At 35.4% G+C, this 23,054-nt stretch overlaps 1 protein-coding gene across 6 annotated transcripts in view; it reads right to left on the bottom strand.

Moving 5' to 3' along the window:
• Nucleotides 1–23,054, bottom strand: part of RPS6KA3 (ribosomal protein S6 kinase A3) — a 116,080-nt gene that overhangs the window by 51,302 nt on the left and 41,724 nt on the right. For all 6 annotated transcript variants that reach the window (XM_054720683.1, XM_054720696.1, XM_054720688.1 and 3 more), the window contains 2 exons: nt 9,093–9,209; nt 5,153–5,234 (listed from right to left, as the gene is read on the bottom strand). In XM_054720683.1, coding sequence (XP_054576658.1) covers nt 5,153–5,234; nt 9,093–9,209 — 199 coding nt within the window. The remainder of the gene's footprint in view (nt 1–5,152; nt 5,235–9,092; nt 9,210–23,054) is intronic.

Below are 23,054 nucleotides of genomic sequence, written 5' to 3' on the forward strand. Positions count from 1 at the left end.
TAGCAAAGGATCCCCAGGCATTTGAGGAAAAAGGCTTTAATATGAGAAAGTATCTGAATAAATAGAAAAAAATGAATAAAGTAAAAGACAATGTAAAGAACAGAAGAAAATTTAAACAAAACAAAATTCAACCTTATAATTTATATCCACCAAGAGATTGAAGACCATATGGTATCCATGAAACAAAAAAGCTTTCAAAGAGGTAGAGGGGAAGGAAGCAGTATTATCAACAAGTACAGTACAATGAGAAAAAAAACACACACACACAAAAAAAAAATGGAGACAAGAGCTCATAGATTAAAAAGACTAAAAAAGAGATATAAACCAATTGCAAAATACAAAACTTACACAGATCCCAATTCAAGCAAATTGCAAAAAGAAAAATGAATTATAATAACAAAGACTACTGGAAATTTGAACACTGGATATCTGTACATTAATTTTTAGGTATATGATAGAGTTATAGTACTTCTTTTAAGTGTCTGTCTTTTAGAGGTATATATTAAAATATTTATGGAAGAAATTATACAATGTTTGGGATTTGCTTTAAAATATCTTGAGTTGAGAAATATTGAAGCAGAAAGAAGGGTATATGGTGTTCTTTATATTCTTCTGTTTCTTTCTGTAAATGTTTGACACTTACCATAATAAAATGTTATACAAAATGGATTAGAGAACAAGGAAAATCTAGAAAATTAAAAATATGATAGAAACAAACAAAAAAAAATCAATAGAAGGATTAGAATACTTTCCTAAAACTGAAGAAATGAGATTTTAAATCAAAAGAGACATCCTTTATCTAATATGATGAATTTTAACAACCCACAATAAGAAGTACTATTATACAAATTTCAGAACACCAGGGATAAAGAGTAGATTGATTCTAAAGACTTCCAAAGAGGAAAAGCAGCGTACCCACAAAGGACTAGAAATCAGAATGGCAATCCTATATAATAAAAAGGTAATATGCAAATAGACCGAACGGCAGAACAACCTAACAACCAATCAAAGTGTAATATGCTAATGATATGCTAAGGCTGCTCAACTGCTCACTATGACGGGCACTGACCACCAGGGGGCAGACAGTCAACTGATTGACCACCAGGGGGCAGATGCTGCGACTAGTAGGTCAGCTTGCTGCTGGGATCCGGTGGATGGGGACTGAGTGAGATGGGCTGGACATACCCTGGAGCCCTCCCAGAGTCCCTCCCTGGCCTGAGAGTGCACCGGTGGGGTCCCTCAGCCTGGCCTGTGCCCTCTTGCAATCCGGGACCCCTCGGGGGATGTCAGAGAGATGGTTTCAGCCCTATGCTGCAGGCCACTCCCCTTGGGAGGGTGCACGAGCCTCTCCCTATAGTGACTGATTGGGTGCGAACCCGCGGCAGGCACAGTGGGGCCAGGATGAGCGGGAGCGGCAGGTAGGAGCTGCAGGTGGCGTTGGACTGTGGGTTTCCCAATCCCTGCAGGCCACCCAGAGGGACCCCACCCGTGCATGAATTCATGCACCGGGCCTCTAGTAAACTTCATACTTACAACACAGGAAACTAGAAAACAATGGAAACAATGCCTTCAAATATCTGAGGGAAAATTATTTTTTACCTAGAACTTTACACCCAGTCAAATTATAGATTAAGTGAGGGGGTAGAATAAAGGCATTTCAGACATTGCAAGGTCACAAAAAAATTAACCATCCATTCACCCTTTCTGAGGTAGCTACTAGAAGATGTGTTCCACCAAAACTAGAAAGTAAACCGAGAAACAGGTAGATACAGAATTTAGAAAAGGAGATCTAACACAGCAAAGATGTGAAGGAAATGTGACTCCATTACATCATTTGGCTCAGAACAATTTTTATAAAGCTGCAATAATGAAAACAAAACATGAAGAGGGAAATTGTGTGAGGGTATAAGTATAGGAAAACTAAATCCTAATCTTCCATATTAGGATGCCAATAGGTTATGTCTCCAAATGAAAAAAATAAAAAATTTGCAATATAAGAGTATTGAATATGGAGGTAAATGGCAGCTAAAGAGGTGAAAATCATTGTTTCTGGGAGCCAAGAATTGGGATAGGGAGGCTAGGTAAAGCACTGCTATTTTATAAGAATATATATGTATGTATGTATGTGTGTGTGTGTGTATATATATATATATATATATATATATATATATATAATTACTTTGATAAAAATAAAAATTAAATTTAAGAATACATCTAGAATTATCCAGTAGTCTACAATTCCAATAAGTCAAATATTTTTCACTTTTCTAGGTTCTCTTCTATAGTATATATCTATATAATTTTACATACTTATAGTAGCTAAATTTGTTACAATTGCTCACCTATATAGTTTCAATTAAGTTCATTTTTGTGACTATATTTGAAACATTTCATTTAAATAATACCCTATTAAGTGACATCCCATACTTTTCTAAACATGTATGAATGACTTCTTTGAGATTATTTCCTAAGGTTAATTTAGCAGCAATACGGGCTCTTTGTACTTACTGCAAAACTGCTTTGCAACGTTGCCATCATATGAAACGATAATTCATTATTTCACTTGCATTTCTTCATCAGCAAAATGGGACATTTTCCCAAAGATTATTTCTTTTATTGTCTTGCAAAAAATTTATTCTGAAATCCTTAAGTTGAGGTTGTAATGTTACTTCTTAGAAACTCCTAACTCAATCATTCCTTTTACATTTATTAGTTGGAATTCTACTGTAAGGAAACACTCTCCCTTGTTCCCCATTAATTAATTTATGGATTAACTCATGGATTCTTATTCAGTGGGGTTATAATATATCACTATGATTATTGAAATATTCATATTGTCCTAGATTTTGCTGGTTAAGAACACTTTAATCAATTCCTTATATTAATATTTTGTAATATTTGAGGAAAATAATTTCCTGATTTCCTATTTATATTGTTTTTCATTCTTTGAAAGACTAATTATTTTTGTATTATCAATTTGTAATTTTTAATTTGCTCCACATCTCCTCACAAATTTTCTATGCTAACTTGTAAAATTCAGTTAGACTGTTGTTTATTATGGTACTAGAAGTAGAAGCCCAGTGCACAACATTTGTGCACTGGGGGGGGGGGGTGTCCCCTCAGCCCTACCTGCGCCCTTTAGCAGTCCTGGAGCCCTCGGGGGATGTCCAACTGATGGTTTAGGTCTACGCCGCAGTTAGATATCCTTAGTGCTGCTGCGGAGGTGGGAGAGGCTCCCACCACCGCCGCTGCACTTGCCAGCCATCAGTCTGGCTTGTGGCTGAGCATTGCTCCCCCTGTGGGAGCACACTCACCACCAGGGGGCAGCTCCTGCATTGAGCATCTGCCCCCTGGTGGTCAGTGTGCGTCATAGCCACCAGCCGTTCCACCGATAGGTCTATTTGCATATTACCCTTTTATTATATAGGACAGGGTTTAAGAGAAGACTTAATTTTTCCAGGTTGCTCAGGAGTATTTCAGACAAAATTTATGAAATAAATATTCAATTTTCCATTATTCTATATACCTGGCTTTGTCATACAGCAAGGAAATATTCAACATTTTTGTAAAAAACACATTAAAATTTAATATAAATACTTTTGTACTATTTTTTGTTGTTGTTGATCCTCACCTGAGGATATTTTTTCCATTGATTTTTTAGAGAGTGGAAGGGAGGGGGAGAGACAGAGAAACATCAATGTGAGAGAGACACATTGATTGGTTGCCTCCCCCAAGAGCCCTGACCACGGCTGGGGATCAAGCCTGCAACCAAGGTATGTGCCCTTGATGGAATCAAACCCGTGACCCTTCAGTCCATGGGCCAGAGTTCTATCCACTGAGCAAACCGGCTAAAGCCTTTTGTCCTATTTTGTTCTACTAATTTGTATGTCTGTATTATTCCCTTCCAATAACACACTGAATTATAACTGCTTTAAATAAGCTTTAAATCTTATAAGCTTTAAATCTTTTTTAGACTACTGTTTGAGATATATGCTTTTCAAATGAAAGTTTGAGTATTTCAAGGAAAAATGCAACTGGAATATTAAGGATATGGAGCTAACTAGATGGCTAGAGGAATACTGAGACTCTTAACAACAATTAGCTTTCTCTAAAAGGAATTGGCATTTATTTCTTTTGCTAGTATCTTTTAGGTTTCTCAGAGTTTCATAGTTTCTTTTACATATATACAATACAAATCCTGTTAGATATGTGAAAACAAAATACTTTTATTGATTTTGTGAATGAATACTTATACAAGTTCCATCTATGCAGTTTTATAACATGAGTACAAAGTTATAAAAGTAGCGATATCAAATAGGGCACTGAGGATATAATATAACTTCCTGGTCCTAGAATGAACCAAGTTAAGTAGTAAGGCAGCGGGTAGAGACCAGGTAAGAAACAAACAAAATACATTCAAGAAGGGAGCAAGAGAAAGAAAGCAAAGGACGATGTTTATAGAGGAAGGTGAAATTTCTTAGAACGATGATAATGCCCAGGGTAGGTGACTCATTGGGAAGAATAATAAATGGCTATCACCTATGTTCCTCCAGAATATTTTAAAAGTTTTAGAAATGACAGACAAATTGAAGAGGGAAAAAATGATGTTAGGAATCAATACATAAAACTAGAGATTTTGTGGTAAAATAACTAATACTACTAAATAAAAGAAAGTCTTAAGCATTTAAATATCTATGTACAACTTCTTCTAAATGACTGTTTAATAATAAGAGCCAAATTCTACATTACATTTTTTTTCAAAATTAGTGACTTGGAATAAAAACTTACTTGGAGACCAGATGTCCTTAGAATAAAATCTATTTTGCATCCAGTAAAGTAGTAAGTTTTCAAAACATTAAAATAATTGTATCAATTTTAAGATGCATCAAATCCAGTTTTAATCTTATAAACTTCTACTTGTCTAAAACCCAAGAGAATTTATAATGCTTCTTCTATAACATGGCAACTCCCATTCTCACTAGTCAGATGATTCCTAGCCCAGTAGAAAAAATTCACCGAAAGAAAGTTTAAATTTAAATATGGTAACAGGAACAGATTCAGAATGTAAGTGGCCTAGGAGTCACATGATGGCTATTGAGACCTTTTAGTTTGTTTATATTACATGAACATTACAAATAGTAGCAGTACTTACCTTTCAAAGTGGCCTTCTTCAATACTTTCATGGCATAAAGCTGTCTAGCATCAGAGCCTGAGATTTTTTTGACTAAGAAAACCTGTATTTAAATAAGAGAAAATAAATTTTACAAAGTTTCACAAACTATACCATTGTTAAAATAAGAATTCTGCTATGTCATTTATTATTAGAAAGATTCTGATATTTCTTTTGTTGTTTGTTAAATCCCAAAGAGCATGTAACATATAAATGTAGCTTAGTAAGCACTTACCTTTTAAAAATGAATGATCACATATATCTAAATATGAAGAACCACAATTCCTAGGTATGTTATTGAGCATCTTCATTTTCCAAATATTTTTAGCTCCTTTCTACATATAGTGTGGGATTTATATAAAACCAATCACACTTGCTCTAAGTAGTTCATGGTTACGCTATAACATGTATAATACACAAAACTATCAATAAAGCTCTTCTACTCATTTTGACCATTAGTTTCACAATTTTTTTCCATCAAACCTTTAAACAGACCTGCAAATGGATCTGAATTTGAATTCTTTTTCTCCTATTAATTCTTTTCTAGCAGTGTTATTACGCTGTCACAGATAGGAAGAAGAGACAATTACAATCAAGAATTAATTTAGGGTCAGCTCTCAATTCTCTGCATTAGCACTCTAGGGTATTAGCACACACACTCACAAAGATTCAACTGATTCTAGGGCAAAGCAGAGTTCCTCACTCTGAGAAACTGTGCCAAAGGTAATGGCAATGACTTCAATTTAATTGAAGAGTGCCAGAATTTGTACAGAAACCCTGATGCAGAGTGTGTTCCTCTCCCCAAACCACTCCTCTTAGCCCCCTTTACCATGCACCACCCTTTAGCTCCTTCCAGCCACTTAGCAGTGAGTCAATGTAGGGAAAGAAAAGCATTCTTAATCAGAGTGGTTCCTACAGATGGAATGATGTTCAAATATTAAAGGTTATCAGAAATTAATATTTTTGAACATAAATAAATCCTAATTAGGTGGAGGTTATTAGGATTTATCTGATATTTATTCAGTCTTAAGATTCCCTAACCAAGCTTCTTTGTGCCATTTTACAAGAAAAATTCTCCTGGTGGATTCCAAACTTTTTTCACCCTTCTCTGAAAGCACATTCTTTTTTTTTTTTTCTTTTTTCTTTTTTTTAAAATATTTTCAGTGATTTCAGAGAGGAAGGGAAAGGGAGATAGAAACATCAATGATGAGAATCACTGATCGGCTGCCTCTTGCATGCCTCCCACTGGGGGTCAAGCCTGCAACCCTGGCATGTGCCTTGATTGGGAATCTAACCATGACCTCCTGGTTCGTAGGTTGACGTTCAGCCACTTAGCCATACCAGCTGGGCTAAAAGCACATTCTTAACACTTTATAGCACTTCTTAATTTATAAAGAACCTTCTTTACAAGAATTTTTAATACATCATCATGACAATTTTGGGGAGGTAGACCTACTAAGCAATTCCTGTTTTATAGCTGCCCAAGCTAGGAATTAGAGTGGTTAAATAATTTGTCTAATGTTACAGTGAAGGCATTGAGACAAGAACCAAGCCAGCCACCCAGTTCTGTGCTCCTGCTCAGTGCCTCTTAATCCAGTCCCTTTGGCTTGTCACCAGTCAAACACAGCAGGAGCAGCAGTCCCAGATGCCATCAGATCTTCCCCCACCAGAGCATTTCTGACCTTTCGAACTCCTCCATGAAGCTATTCTAGGCTGACAGGTCATCCCTGCTTCCTTGGCTTGGACTGGCTTTTTAGGGTGAGTAAGGAAGGAGACTTGTTTTTTTATGTTTGCTATTTATAGTAAGGTATTTAAAGAAATAAAGGGAGAAGCACGCTAACTCCGGGAAACTTACTAAATAATGTGTTCCCTGAAAATCTTAATGTATAGAAATAAATCCCTCTATTTGGGTTTATCTATATACATTGCATAATACAATTTCATAGCAGATGTTATATATTTGGCCTTATATCATTTAATTCTTACTACCTTCCTATGAGGTCAGGACTATTATTTACTCATTAATTCCTTTCTAGAATTATATGCTAGCTACTGTGCTTCCATTTCAATGCTGAGACATGGTACAAGGCATGGCCCCTGCACTCATAGAATACATAGTCTATTGGGGGAGATAGCCAATAAACAAATAATTAAAATGAAAAGCTATAATTCCAGTGAGTGCTGTGAAGATAAGGAATATAATGTTGAGAGGGTAAAACGGGGGAATATAGCCCAAGTTAGGAGGACTTTCAAGAGTCCAGGGAGAAATAGTGGTGCATGGACTGGAGGAGTGGCAGTGGAGGAGAGGACAGGCATGATTTGAGGAATCTTTACTAAATCCACAGGACTTGCTGATGGATAAGATTGGTAGTGGGGGGGGGATGTGGGAAGGGAAGGGAGGACTAGAAGGATTGGAGATACAAATCTGTTACATCGGCTGTATATTGGTTATAATTAAGATAGGAAGCATAGAGAAATTAGTAGTGAGTAGAGTGAGAAGGCAGCCGAGAATGGGGACTTTGAGGAACTTCAATACTAAATGACTTACTAGAAGGAAAAAAGGGGGCTTAAAAGCATCACTTTGGATTTGAAAGATGTTAACGGCTGTAATAAATTATCTATGTTAGCCAAGAATTGCTAACTAGTCCCATAAAAATATACAAGAGAGCTTAAACTGGTGTTGTTTTGAAGCTTGCAAAGTATATCTTCAAATGTTTCCTCACAGAGAGGTGGGAAGGAAGCCCTGCAATGTGAAAGTTAAATGCAATCTCAGAATTTTCCTCTTGCTGAGAAAGGGACTGGAGAGATCAAGGAGTAGTAATTATAATACTGAACTTCTCAAATTGGAGTGCGGGAAGTACTTGTGAGGTGTGTGGTAGGGGGACAAGGAATACTGTAAGAAAACTGATAAAGATGTTACATCTGCTGCAACAATTTTTAGTTGGTGGTTTTGGGAAATAATTTTTTTTTTATTGATTTCAGAGAGAGGAAAGGAGAGGGTGAGAGAAATGGAAACATCAGTGATGAGAGATTGATCGGCTGCCTCTGGCACACCCCACACTGGGGATTGAGCCTGCAACCTGGGCATGTGCCCTGACTAGGAATCAAACCATGAGCTCTTAGTTCATGAGCCACACCTGCCAGACTTGGAAATAGTTTCTTTTTTCTTTTAAATATATTTTATTAATTTTTTAGAGAGGAAGGGAGAGGAATAGAGAGTTAGAAACATCAATGAGAGAGAAACATCGATCAGCTGCCTCCTGCACACCTCCTACTGGGGATGTGCCCACAACCAAGGTACATGCCCTTGACTGGAATCGAACCTCGGACCTTTCAGTCCGCAGGCCGACGCTCTATCCACTGAGCCAAACCGGTTTTGGCGGAAATAGTTTCAATATTAAAAACAAACACGGAGATCATTGATAGAATGCAATGCTTGCATTTATTTTAAAGGTAAACTATAAGTCACCCCAATTCCAAACTTTTAAGTGGTAACCCTCACACCAGTTCCTTGGGAGTACCCATTCACTTCCTGCTGATATTAGGGAGACTGTGAAGGAAAGACAGAGATGCACTGCAAGATTACCTTTCAATTCTATACAAGGATTCAAAGAGGCCAGTGTATCCAGGGAATATTTTAGGATTTTTAATCACTCAAGAAGTGCAGTTAGAGAGGCCATATGGTCTTGAAGATAAAGTAAATATGAAGTGAATACTGCCAATTTATGAAACTTTCCAATGTATTTTTTAATGACTTTATTAACTTTCCCACACTTATTGATTAGAAATGTAAAAACACAGAGAAAATAATGCTTGTAGGGAGATCAGTAGTATTTCATAAAATATTTCTATTCCCCATCCATATGAAATATACATGAATTCCAAAAAGCAACTTTTTAAAAAGCACATACTCTTGACTTACCTTTCCAAATGATCCCTGCCCTAATACTTTTAAAAGTTCGAATTGGGAAGGATCTGCCTTTTCATGTCCTTCCTTTACATGATGTGTGATTGCAATTTCTTTGATACTGCCTTCTTCCTGTTGATGCAAATATAAAGGGAAAAAACAGAGTCAGAGCTACTTCTTCCAGGCATAAATCAAGCAATATAACTTTAGCAAATCATATCAGAAATCCTCAAATTAACATACACAAACCATCTTTACTGATCCACCAAGTAAACAAAAAACATACTAGTATGCCAAGCAAATATTACTTTCAAGTTAAATGTCAGGGACAAATACCAGCCTACCACATTTTTTTCTTTTCTTTTTGCCTACAATAATATTTTTTGTAGTGCATATCAACTATTAGCAGAATATAAATATGTTATACAAATATAAACAATTATTTTATTACTATCATATTCCATATAAATGTTTGAGATCAATCAACATTTTCTGAGACACTCACAGAATATAGGGAATTACAAAGATTTCTTAAAAAGATATAGCAGGGTATCTAAATGTAGCTTTTGAAACGAGTAGGAAAAGGAAAATAAGCTCTTCCTAGCTGGTTTGGCTCAGTGGATAGGGCATCAGTCTGAGGACTGACGGTCACTGGTTTGATTCTGGTCAAGGGCACGTACCTCGGTTGCAGGCTCCACCAGGGCTGGGGCACAAGCAGGAGGCAACCAATCAATGTCTCTCTCACACGGATGTTTCCCTCTCTCTGTCTTTCCCTCTCCCTTCCATTGTCTCTGAAAATCAATGGGAAAATGTCCTCAGGTGAGGATTATTAAGAGAGAGAGAGGGAGAGAGAGGGAGAGAGAGGGAGAGAGAGGGAGAGAGAGAGAGAGAGAGAGAGAGAGAGAGAGAGAGAAGAGAAAATAAGCTCTTATAAGAGGACAAAAAAGGAATCCAGGCCCACCATTTTACTCTCTAAGTCAGAAGCTATATTTTGTAGACTGTCCTACTACTTAGGTAGCTTAATCACTTTAGAATCTCTCAAAACTTTGGCAACAATAATAAAACAATCCCCTAATAGGGTGTAGTCCTTTGTCATTCCACATGTATTATTTCCTTTCATTCTCACAACAATCCTGTGCAGTAGGCATTAGAGAAGAATCTAGCATCAGCTGACTCTATGATTCGACCCCCTTTCCTGGGCACTTATCTCCAAATGAGACCAATAAGGGCCTGAGAGTGATAGCTGCTCATAGCTACATTACGAAAGAGGAAAGCAAGTTTAAAAACGTTTAAAAAAACACCCCAATGTATATGTGCAATTAATTAAGGTTTAGATTAAAATCCAGCAAATGTTTATTAAAAGTACCTACCATGTATCAAGCCCAGGTTAGATGCTTTTTCATCACGTATGTGTGTATGTATGTATGTATGTATGTATGTATGTATTTATGTATGTTGATTTCAGAGAGGAAGGGAGAGGGGAAGAAAGAGATAGAAACATCAATGAGAGAAAATCATGGATTGGCTGCCCCCTGCATGCCACCTCCTGGGGATCGAGTCCACAATCCGGGCATGTGCCCTTGACCAGAATCAAACCCAGGACCCTTCAGTCTGCAGGTTGACACTCTATCCAATGAGCCAAACTGTCTAGGGCGCTTTTTATCTCACATTTATGCTTCACGACAAATCTTTGACTACATATCAGTGTTAGAGATGAGTGATGATAACACAGTGGAGTACTCCCCAGAGCAAGCAAAAACATTTCAGAATTCTCTACAGACTCCCTCGATTCACCACTAGAAAACTGACAGATTTTTAAAAGGCAAAAAATGGTTTGAATATTGTAGTCTGAAGTTTAAAAAGATTAAGTAAAGATCACAAGCCAGTAACTGACAGACTTAGGGCTCAATTCCAGATCTTCTGACCTCCAGTGACTTCTAAAACAAAGCTCTTAGCATTACAACTACACTGAGACTGTCAGAGGCTCTTGGTGGTTCCCCATCCAAGATCAGTGAAAGGAACAAACGTATTCCCCTCGTCTTTGTAACTGGTATGTACTGGTATGTATCTCTTGGGTCACTTAGCTAAACTGATTAGAGAAGTAGTCTCTGAACTTTTGGTAGCACATCCTTATTAGTAGTAACAATTTAGCATATACCCAATATTTGTATACTTATTGGCTTATAAATTATATGCATGTACTAATACTTTTTGTATTATTAAATTATATACATTATACATGGAAATGAAACTATAAAGAAGTTTTCTTCTTTATTTTCTGTACCCCAAAGTACTGTCACTTTACACTTTGAAGACTAGATTAGTCTAGAAACCAAGTTCATGGATTGGATTCTAGCATGTGCCAGTTAGCTTCCTATGGAAGTAAAACGATCTGTTCAAGAGTCTAACAGGAATCTAATGGCCATGTATGTCCTTAAATTATGAGGCTGTGAAGAACTATACTATATAACATTCTCTATGTTTTACCACTTTTCTTTAATGGGTAAGTGGGATGTGACTTATTAGGCTGTAATATTTTATCATCTTATATTTAACAGCAAATACCTACAATTGTCTGTCACAAATAAAGATGCAACACAGGCAGGAAAGGATCACTGAAATAGAAAAGTTTTGTATTTTGTCATAGGCATACGATTAAGCTTTACTCTCATAGTGTGAGCTATGATCAGGCTATGGATCTCAAAATAAATAGCAGTTACTATTCAAGAAAGATTTCATCTTTGATGTCTACCCTTCCTTTCTTCTGTCAAAAAAGTTACTAAAAACAGTCTCCCTTTGATTCCTTCATTCAATAAACATATACTAAAACACATACAATGTATCAAGCATGGTACTGGGGAGACATTTCATTTTTTTCCTATTTCCAGTATCATCCAGGTCTAATCCTTTATAATCTTTCCTGTAGAAAACTGAAATTAGCTTGGTTACTCAACATGCCCCTTTCTGCCACTGCCAATAAAATTCATCCTCCTGACAAATTCATTTTCTGAAAGTAGACATATGACCAGACTGCTCAAAAACTCCTCCAAATTTTCTCTAATTAAATGCACTGCTTCACTTTGGCATTTGAGGCCCTCTACAATATGGCCTCAACCTTCTCTTCCAGTATTATTCCCAACATTCCCTTACATGTAGCCTGCCAACCTGGGTTATTTTATGTTCCCTATTTTTTTTTAAATCAAAAGTAATACATACATGCACGTGACAAACCAGTGACAGAATAGCTTATGATAAAAAGTCTCTCCTAATCTCCAAACGTAGCTTTTTAAAAAAATTATTTCTTTCTGCACTTACATTATTTCTTAATTTAACTTTAAGACAATGCCTACTAATTTTAAAATAAGAAAGATGAAGGACTAACTTATATTATGCCCCTTCCTTCCATTATCTTCCTCCCTGCTGTTTGATAATTATATTACTTTTATATAAACCTCTTGTCTTCAGAATCCTAATTCTTTACTTTGTAAAAGGAAGCTAATAGTGCCCATCATTCTCTGGAACCCCCCTTGCTGCTAGCTGTATTTTTACATTTTTAGTAATATTAAGACAATCAGCATTATCTCCTGTAACCACAACCAAATCCTTCATGCTCTCTCTACAACCTGATTCTAAAAACTGAAAGTTTATACAACAGCATCCATATTTTCATGACAATATATTGGTCAAACACAGGCTAGGAAGTATATTAAATTTCCTTTTATATGGACCTATAACAGTGACTTCCAGAACAATAATCCAAGGGGACTTAAAAATAACAACACTTCTTCAAATACTTAAATTCATGATACACTTTAACTTTGATTTCCATATATTTCTTGTAGTTTTCTATTTTTCCTGTTTCTAACAGCCCCAAATCATTCTTGTGGGGAGGGAGATGTTAATTTGATCATTATTCTTAATCTTTTCTTAGCCCTTAACCATACTTTTCATTCTTCTGAGAGCCCTCTCATGCCCTCCCAGCAGGATGGGTTGTTTTCTAGCTCTTGCTGCACAGCTATTATCTTGGGATATCTCTTTCCTGGTTGAATCCACTATTTTTAGTTTGCATGTCTTTCTCTTTCTTGGATTACTCCCTTGTAACTTCCTAAGAAAGGTGATGTGGAAGAAAATTTTCTGAACCTCGAACATCTGAAAATGTCTGTATTTTGTCTTCACAAAATAGTTTGGCTTGGTACCAAATTCTAGAATAAAAACAACCTTGCCTCAGAATGTCAACACCATTGGTCCATTGCCTTCTAGCAACCAGGGCTGCTGCTGAGATGGGTGATGCTAGCCTGATATATATATTTTGGTAGGTGACCTGGTTGTTCTTTCCAGGAACTTGAAGATTTTTCTCTGTCCTTATATTTCTGAAATGCCACACTAATGAGATAAATATGGTCTTCTTCCTTCAGAATGCTAGATGCTTGGTGAACCTTTATAATCTAAAGACCTGAATTCCTTACCTCTGGGGAACTCTAACATTTCTTTGATAATTTCCTACTATCCAGGGTTTCCCTTTTTGCAGCCCCTTTATTAGTTGGAAATTGTATGTTTGGAATTGAACCCTTTATGTCACTTATCTTTTTTCTCGATTATCTGTCTCTATTTTTCTGAGATTTTATTTTCTTACCCTTATACTGAACTTCTTATTCTGGCAAATGTTATCTTTAAATAAATTTTCAAGTACTCCTTTTCTTAATGTTTCTTTTTTTTTTTTTAAATAGCACCTTCCTCCACTTCCTACCACCGACCCCCCCGCCCCCCGCAAGTGAATGCAATCATTCCAAATCTCTTTGTGGATACAAACTGGAATCTTAAAAATCCTTTTCTAAATGGGGGCTCAGAGAGCACAAAAAATGTTCTTGGGAGTGGAGAAAAAAGATCAATGCCTATGGCTCAAGTTCCAAAAAAACGTGTCACTGTTTTATCCTCAATACATTTTCTGTTCCTTCCAAGTTCAATTTTTACTAAGCACATCAGCAAACTATATTCTATCTACTTTTATGTATATGTGAAGTAAAAGTAGCATAATAGGCAAAATATCCTTGGTTGGTATCTTGATGACCAGATTGTGCTTAATGTCACTGATTTTCCAAGTTATGGAACCATAAGTATTTTAGAAATGAACCTGAGGTTCAAATAGGACATATTACTAATGCTTGGGCAATCTTGCACAACAGGCAGAAAAGCAACAATGTGATGTTCCACTAGCTCATACCTGTAATCCAAGGACATGGATGCAGAAATATCCAATTTCTAAAGGCATTGATAACCCAAGGGCAGACTGACATTTGCATATGACAAACTTATCTTACTAAATTACCTGTTACTGACATAAACCTGTCACATGAAAATACAGAACTACAGTCTGACAGTTTGTAAAATTGTGTTTTTGCCTGTAAGTACTCAGTGAAACCACTATACTTTTATGGAAAAAGAATCTTGTCAATGAAATTGAGCAAGGATATTAAGTTATATCCATTATAATTACCCTATAAGGCTCATATATTTTTACATTCTCTAGCACAACTATATTTTAAGTGATACATGTTGACCAATGTCACCCCAATAAATTAAAAAATTCAAATAAATGATACATGTATACCTGCCCATTCATTACCATAAAAAGTTATTTTATGTACTTAAAAATTATAATAAATCACATACTTTTATATTTAAAAAGTGTGTTTATTTGATAAGTAAAAGTCTAACTGTAGGCAATATTGTGAGGCTAGCAGCTGGTTTATATCATAAATATGTATCACTTGTCTATACTCCCATCACTTTCAACATTTGCCACTCCGAGACTGTGTTCAATACCCTCAAGCTATGTATTAGAATCCACCCATTTAAACATTTATTTATTGAGTACCTAATACATGCCAGACATTCTTCTAGGTGCCTGAGCGATACAATAAATGAAAAAAAAAAAAACAACAACCTAAAATCTCTGCCATTTGTGGGAGAAATATCATCATCATAAATTATCATTATTCATGTTAGAACATGATACATACGATAGAAAAAATATATTATGTTGGATAACAGGAACCAGAAGTGCAAGGATGGTAAGGAGGGGTTGTAATTTTAAATAAAGGCACCAGAGCAGGCTTTATTGAACAGGTACTATTGGAGCAAAGACTTGAAGGGGGTGAGGGAGTCAACCACCTGGGGAAAGAACATTTCAGGCAAAGGGACAAGACGGTGCAAGGGCCAGTGTGGGAATACACATGGAGGTAAGTGTCTCTGGAACAGAGAGCACATGAAGGAGAGGATGAGAAGAACAGGTCTGAGGGGATTAAGACTCAAGTGGCTCTCATACTTTTGCTTCTTTTTGATTGCCTGGTCCCAATAAAAATGTTTCTGATCTATGACATTATCTTAGGCCCATTCCTTTTAGAAGGCAATTCAGATTATGGTCCAGGTACTATGCTAGCTGTTAGAAATACTAAAATAAAGAAGAGTATCTGCCCTTTAGAAATTTACCTAGGGTTTCAAAGATTTATTACTGGATAGATACCTGCTGAGACATAGCCCCTGACAGATAGTCAATTCAGTTAAAAATACATAATTTTAGGAATTCTGTGAAGAATGTCATTTTAGACATCACAGAAAAATGGCAGAAGAAAATTCATGGACAGGCAAATCTTTCGGTGTTCTTCTAGTCACACAGAAAGCCACCTTGTTTGTTTCCTAGGACCAATAAAAGGTCTCTAAGTTCCCTCTTAAATGATCTTTAAGGTCCACCCTTTAATGGAAAAACAATTAACTTAAATTTTTTTTCATGTTGAGAGAGAAAAAAAACAATTTTGTTCTTAAAATGTAAAAAATATTACAGAAAAGAAACAAATCAATGCTATTTGAGTTATAGAAAATCTAATGGTGGAACATGCTAATATTAAGAAAACAAAGTGGGTGATATTAATTGATTTTAAAGAATGATTCAACATTTGGCATTATGCCCTGCCTTGTATACAGAATTTCCTTTTTCCTCCCCTCCCTTGAGTCAGGAAGTGTGTTCTTAAGGCATTTGTATTTTCTAAATTGTTTTGAATGTCAGAAAATATTGTTGAAATTTGAAGTAAAATATTTAAACAGTCCTTGGTAAAAGCCAATAAATATTTTCTAACCATGGATATGTAACCATTTTTTGGCTTAACATAAAGACCTTACAAATGAAAAATGTACACTTTATTTACCTCTTAAAAGTAATTCAAAATTAAAGTACCACTCTCTATACAAATACCTATAGTATCATAATGTAGTATTTCATTTTAAAAAGATATGCTAATTTTCTAGATGATCAAGATACATAAACATTATTTGGCTGTAACACATAATTAAGCTGGTTATCCAAGCCATGGTGATAAACCACATTTTAATTTATTCTAGATTATAATTTGACCAAATCCAATTTACTTGACTTGTAATGGATGATAAATACTCTCAGCATTTTTCATTTAGCCAAAGTCTTAAAAGATTCTTCCAAGCCAGCTTCTTGTTTCCATGTTTGAGAAAACAGCATTGCTGGTTTTCCAGAGTAACATTCTTAATCACTGCCACAAAAAGCACAGTTTTCTCCCAATCGAGAATCCCAATCAACAAATTTAATTAATTCTCTTTACAGAGCAGCAGGATAGCACAATTCTCACAGCAAAATATCTGGCAGGATTTTAGATTAAATATAGTGCAAATTACCACTCACTAAGCATCTTTTAACAAAGTAATGCTTTGAAAACAGTGTCTATTCTAAGTTAGATAAAATTACTTGCTTCAAGTTACTTCAACATAGTTGATAAAAAATAACCTCAAATTTTAAAGGAACCAATTTCAACAAAAATCTGATTTTAAGTTCTTGACTGTTTAATATATTCTCCTACCCCAAAAATATTGCTTATATTATAGTAATCTCTTAAATCTTAGTAAGTTCGTAATTTTGTTCATGCCTGATTTAATATTGAGAGTTATAGTCATCTGTTTTACTATACCAAATTACAAACATTAGAAGTTACTCCAACTCTAAAAGGCCAATGTAAAAATAAGTTTACAAAACACAGATCTGAAATGTATAAAACTCACAAATGGCTTACTTTTAATAAACAGAAATATAACCCTTTAAAAGTTCTATAAAAACTGGTTTTGAATTTTGAAAAGCTTCTTAAAAAGAACATATAAAGTAATTGCTTCATTAGTATAATTATACTTAGCACCAATTAAAACATTTTAGTCTTTAGTGAAGTTGAATAAAGCTTACCTGTATAGAGCGAACACGAAAAGACAAAAATTTAAACATGGCTATGAAACCATGATGGTGATACAAGAATTTCTGACCATAAACTTAAGTTAGAAAGGGAAGGCCAAGCCCCTGCAAAGTTTTCTCCTACTAGCTGTTCCGGCAATTAGAAAATTTCCTGTCAGGCGGGTCCTGAAATGCCAGAAAAAGAGGCCTGACAATTTTCCTGTGGTAAAAGAAAGGAGAAACAAATGGCAAGGGCACTAAGAGCTGATAGGTAGAGAGGCCCGAACAGGAAACCAAAACAGATTTGCTGATAGCAAAATCCTGTTGAAAAGTTTTTTACTCCTGGTTCCCAGCAATCCAGTGACTTTTCACAGCCAGTGACATGAACATTATTTTATTTCTGAATCCTGAGAAATGCCAGTATTTCTTAAGTATATGACTCTAAAAGCAACTGAAACTAGTCAGCAGTACTAAAATAATGTCTTTGATGTATATGTGAAATTTAACCCTTTGTAATGTTCATACACACAATCCAAAGGATAGTCTCAAGACTATTTTAAGGTTATATATAGACAGGTCTTGGGTGTTCCCTGTCATTGAGGAAGAGTTTCATAACTATGGGAAGAAAATGACCACATGCAAAAAAAAGTTTTGATTGTAATATAAGGACAAATTCTTCCTGTCTTAAGTGCAAGTAAATTACATTTAAATTTACATTGGTTATGAACATCAATTATCAACCAGGTTAAATATTTTAAGGCCCATAACTAAAACTCACATTCCTAGTTGATAAAAACGAAATTAAAAAGTCCAACTCCTTAGGTTATTACTGAGCAAACAGAACACTTACTAAAGAAGCCAACCTGGAAAAGGAGGGGTGAAGCTACCAGACAATGTTTTACTGCATCCTCTAATAGCTTTTAGAAGTTCATCTAAGGTATTTTTGCTTTGGAAAATATTTTTTAAAGTATGCCAATATTCAGAACAGTATAAAGATAGCAGCATTTAAACAAAACCAAAGGACAGAAGCATGGAGAGCTTTGAGAAAATGTAGTACTGATCAAATATTTAATCTATGTGTAACCAACAAAACCCTCAAACATTAATCTACATTGCCAATACAAATTTAATAAAATCACTAAATTTTCAAAACCTGAAGGGCTTCTAAAAAACCCAAGAACAATGAGCTGGCTCTCTGGATGAAGAAACTAGAGCGAGATAGACACATGTTTGATGATGGAGCTATATTACAATGGGAGCTTAGTGCTACAGGTACCACAGGTAAGGCCAGGGGCTCCCTTCCTTCTGTATCAAATTTTTATGGCAATGTTCTATAAGTGTTCCTGCTATATCAAACTTTCTAAATGTTCTATAAATGACCTAATGTAAGATGAAGAATAAAACATTTTGCTCAAGTAAAAAAAAAATTATCCTATGTAACTAAATACATTAGAATCAACTGGGACCCAAATAAATATCTAAAAATAAAACTTTGAATTCTGCCTGAGAAATTGTACACTCTCTTGATTAAAAATGCATACCTGAATTTCTTAGAAAGTTTTCCATCAGAACACAAACCCTACCATTTTCCAAAAGGAATTACTTAAGGCTCCTTACAATGCTGCAAAAGGGCAGTAAGGCTAGAAATGTCAAGAAGAAGTAAACATCATGGTTATTGTACAACAGATTAAGATGTACAAAACAAAATAGAAGTGCCTCTGTATGGATTAGTCATCAACTTTATTCAAGTAATACTTAAGAACAGAAGCAACCAAATAACCTTTTTGGAATTTAAAGGATTAATCTAAATTGACTTTAATGACTACTGATGCTCAGGTTAACTAGTTATATTTCGTTGTGCATTGTGCTTTTTAAAATGAAGCAATATTTCAGATACCAAAATCTGAAATAAGTCTCCCTGAATTGAAATGACACCTTAATTAAAATAGCATGGTGCTGCTATATAATACTTTAGAAAAAATATATTTCACTCACTGCCTTATTTTTTTTTTAATGTTTATTGATTTTAGATAGAGGAAGAGGGAGATGGAGAGAGAGATACATCGGTTGTCTCTCATATGTGTCCCAACTGGGACCAAACACGAGACCTAGGGATGTGCCCTGATCGGGATCAAACCCGTGACCTTTTGAGGTTCAGGATGATGCTCCAACCAATTGAGCCATATGGGCCAGGGTTCATTGCCTTATTTTCAAAAATAGTAACTCTTTGGTTAAATGATCATGTGAAGTTAAACATTATATTTTGTCAAGTCACTCACCAAATTATAGGAAAACAAAAGTAACAAACAGGACAGTAAATGATGGTACTCATCCACTGACATAAATTAATAGAGCTACAACTTGTTACTGAAAAAGAAGGAAGTTTCTGTTATTGCATAATGAAAGGGCAATCTACAGAGATAACCAAAATACAAAAATGTGGCATATTAAATAGAGAGAGACTCATAGATAGAGAGCAGGCAGACAGCTCTGGTGGTGGTGGGGGCGGTTTTTGGGGTGGAGGGATTGAGCAAAAAAAAGAACTCATGGACATGGACAATAGTGCAGTGATTTGGGGGGACAGGAGTGGAGGTGGAAGAGGGCACAGAGGGGATAAATGTGATGGAAAAAATAAATTAAGTGCTGTATATTCACCAAGAAGATTGGGTGTGAGTAGACATTTATAGACATTATAAGGAGAACAGAGACTTCTACTTTTCATTGTTTTTAACCACTGAAAGAGGGCCAATTTTACTGTGAACTTAAAACAACTCTAAAAAATAAAGGTGATATATATGAAAGATAAACAGTGACAAAAAAGAATAAATATGACACTATATCTGAGGATAAAGTTCGGACATTTGGCTACCTATTTGGAAAATACAGAAACCATAAAGAAAAATATTGATATAGATTTGATTATAAAGCTAAAAAAAAAACTTCTCTACATCAAAAGGCACCATATGAAAAGCAAAGACCTACAACTAAGATTACTCTACCCAGCAAAGCTATAATTTAGAATTGAAGATCAGATAAAGAGCTTCCCTGACAAGGAAAAACTAAAGGAGTTCATCACCACTAAACCAGTATTACATGAAATATTAAAGGGTCTTCTTTAAGAAGAAGAAGAAATAAAAGATAAAACATATGAACAATGAAATGGCAATAAATTCTTATCTATCAACAATTGAATCTAAAAATCAAAATAAATGAATAATGAATCTAATGAACAAAATAAACTGATGAGTAAAATAGAACCAGAGGCAAGGAAACATGAAACAGACTGAGGAATCTCAGAGGGAAATGGGGAGGGAGGCTGGGAAGAGATTAATTAAACAACTTATATGCATATATGCATTACCCACGGACACAGACAATAGGGTGGTGAACCAGGGGTAGGGCAGGAACCAGGTGGAGGGGGGAATGGGGGGGAAAAAGGAGGACATTTATAATACTCTCAACAATAAAGGTTAAAAAAAACCCCAAAGAACAAAAGGCACCATAAACAAAGTTAAAAGATTAGCTCACATGATTGGAATCCCTTACAATCCTGTTACAACTCAAGACTGAGCAACTGCTTTATTTGGGTGTTAACTATCACCTAACAAGAATGAAAGCTCTTAAAGCCCTTTGGTACATTGCTTAAGGCATTTATTACTATTTAAGCACATCCTATTGCCCCTACCAGATAAATCTTCAGAACAGGCATCATACTTACTTTGTATCCCCATAGCAAATAGCACGTAGTAGAAACTCAAATAATGGCTGCCTGAATAAGTATCATATGCTGAAGTCTGAAATGGACATTACCTGTAGGGTTGTGTGCATGAAACTAGATATTATTATTCATTCTGTTCCTGCCTCTAACTCAACTTTCTTTTACATTTAACTTATTATAATAAAAATTTCAGCTAGTTTTTTCTACCTTTGTAAATCTTACTGGTTTCCTCTACCTTATTATTTAAAGAGTAACTTTTATTACAAAAATTATGCATGTCCATTATAAAAACTTAAAAAATAAAGATACACAAAAGGGGAAAAAAACCAAGAAAATAAAAATCACTATTTTGGTGCATTTTCCCCTGTCTTTTTCTGTATACACACATGCACACATTTAGACCATACTACATATATTATCACTTCTTTTTCTGTAAAGGGCCAGACAGTAAATGTTTTCAGCTTTGCAGGCCATATGGTCTCTGTCAACTCTGCCACTGCAGTGGTAAAAAGAATGGGTGAGGCTGTGTTCCAATAAAACTTCATTTATAAAAACAGGTGACAGGTTTTAGGTTTACTTTGCTGATCCCTGTTCTCTATTATTAAATAACCTTCAATGCATTATTCATGACTGCAGAGGATTCTACTATACAAATCCCCTGTGGTTGGGTATTTGATCTTCTATACCACTGGGATATCCTCATCCTTTGTGCACATTGACAAACATTTAGAAATAATTTCTAAAAGTGAAGTTGCATTTCTAACAAGCAGAGTTTGCAGCATTAAGATTTTTTTTTATCCTAACTTATTTGCCAAGTCGTCCTGCAGGAAGAACCTAAAAAATGAGGGAATCACACCAAGATCTCAGGTGGGGGCAAACTGACAGCCAGGCCTAGCCAGGAAGAGACCAAACTTGGTCATGCCCATCTCTGTTTACACATGAGCTCCTGCTGTTTTTGCCCTACCGCTGACTTGAATAGTTGCTACAGAGACCATATGGCCTACAAAGCCAGTAAAATATTTACTGTCTAGTTTCTAGACAAAGTTTCCTGACAAAGTTTGGTCTAGAGCCCTCAAACAGAAAAAGCTGTAGATGCAAAAGACCTCAGTGACTAGAATGTGAACACCACAGAAAGAGAGGAGACGGGGAGGTAGGATGGGACCATATTAAGGCCTTATAGATTATCAAAAAGTTTGGATTAGGATTTTATTTCAAGTGTAATGAGAAGCTAATCTTCCCAATTTTAGGCAATGGCAACATTACCAATCTAAAAAACCTGAAGTTCTTTTTGACTCTTTCCTTTATCTAATTTCCTTCCTTTCATATTTGATCCATCAACAAATTTTACTTATTTTTTCTTTGAAATTAACCTCAAATCTATTTCTAGTTCCTCTGCTACTCTCAGTACAAATCCTCATCATCTAGTGCCATCTAACTGGTCTTCCTGCTTTCCAATTTCCCTGTGCAATCCCTTCTCTTCAGAGCAGCCAGAATCATCTTAAAACAGAAATCAGACCAGGTCGTGCTCCTAACTCGAATTCTGCAGTGGCCTTGCATCACAGAACAAAGCCCAAATTTCTCATAGTCTCATACTACCTTGGGAATATACTGGCTAACTTATTAAAATATGCTGTCAATATTTGATTTTAGACATGTTTTATCATCTTAAAGTCAGACTATTTCCTTTTTACTAAAAGAGGAATGAATATGCAATTTTTACAAAATGTCTTTTATTATCTATTAATATGGTCAGTGTTTCTCTTTTGATCTACTGATTTAATAGCAGATCTATAGATGTCCTAATACATTTGTATTTCTGGGAAAATTGATTGTTTTAATATAGGTCTGTATTTGATTTGTAATTTTTATATCTATATTCATATATTAGCAGTTTTCTTTTCTGTGTCAACTTTCATTTTTAGACCTATGCTAACTTTATAAAACAAACTAGAAGGCAAATAAAATTTTCCCTATGCTTTGAGACAATTTAAAGACAACAGGAATAATCTATTTCTTG

The sequence above is a fragment of the Eptesicus fuscus genome, chromosome 1 (assembly GCF_027574615.1).
Source record: "Eptesicus fuscus isolate TK198812 chromosome 1, DD_ASM_mEF_20220401, whole genome shotgun sequence".
In the NCBI taxonomy this organism is placed as follows: domain Eukaryota; kingdom Metazoa; phylum Chordata; class Mammalia; order Chiroptera; family Vespertilionidae; genus Eptesicus; species Eptesicus fuscus.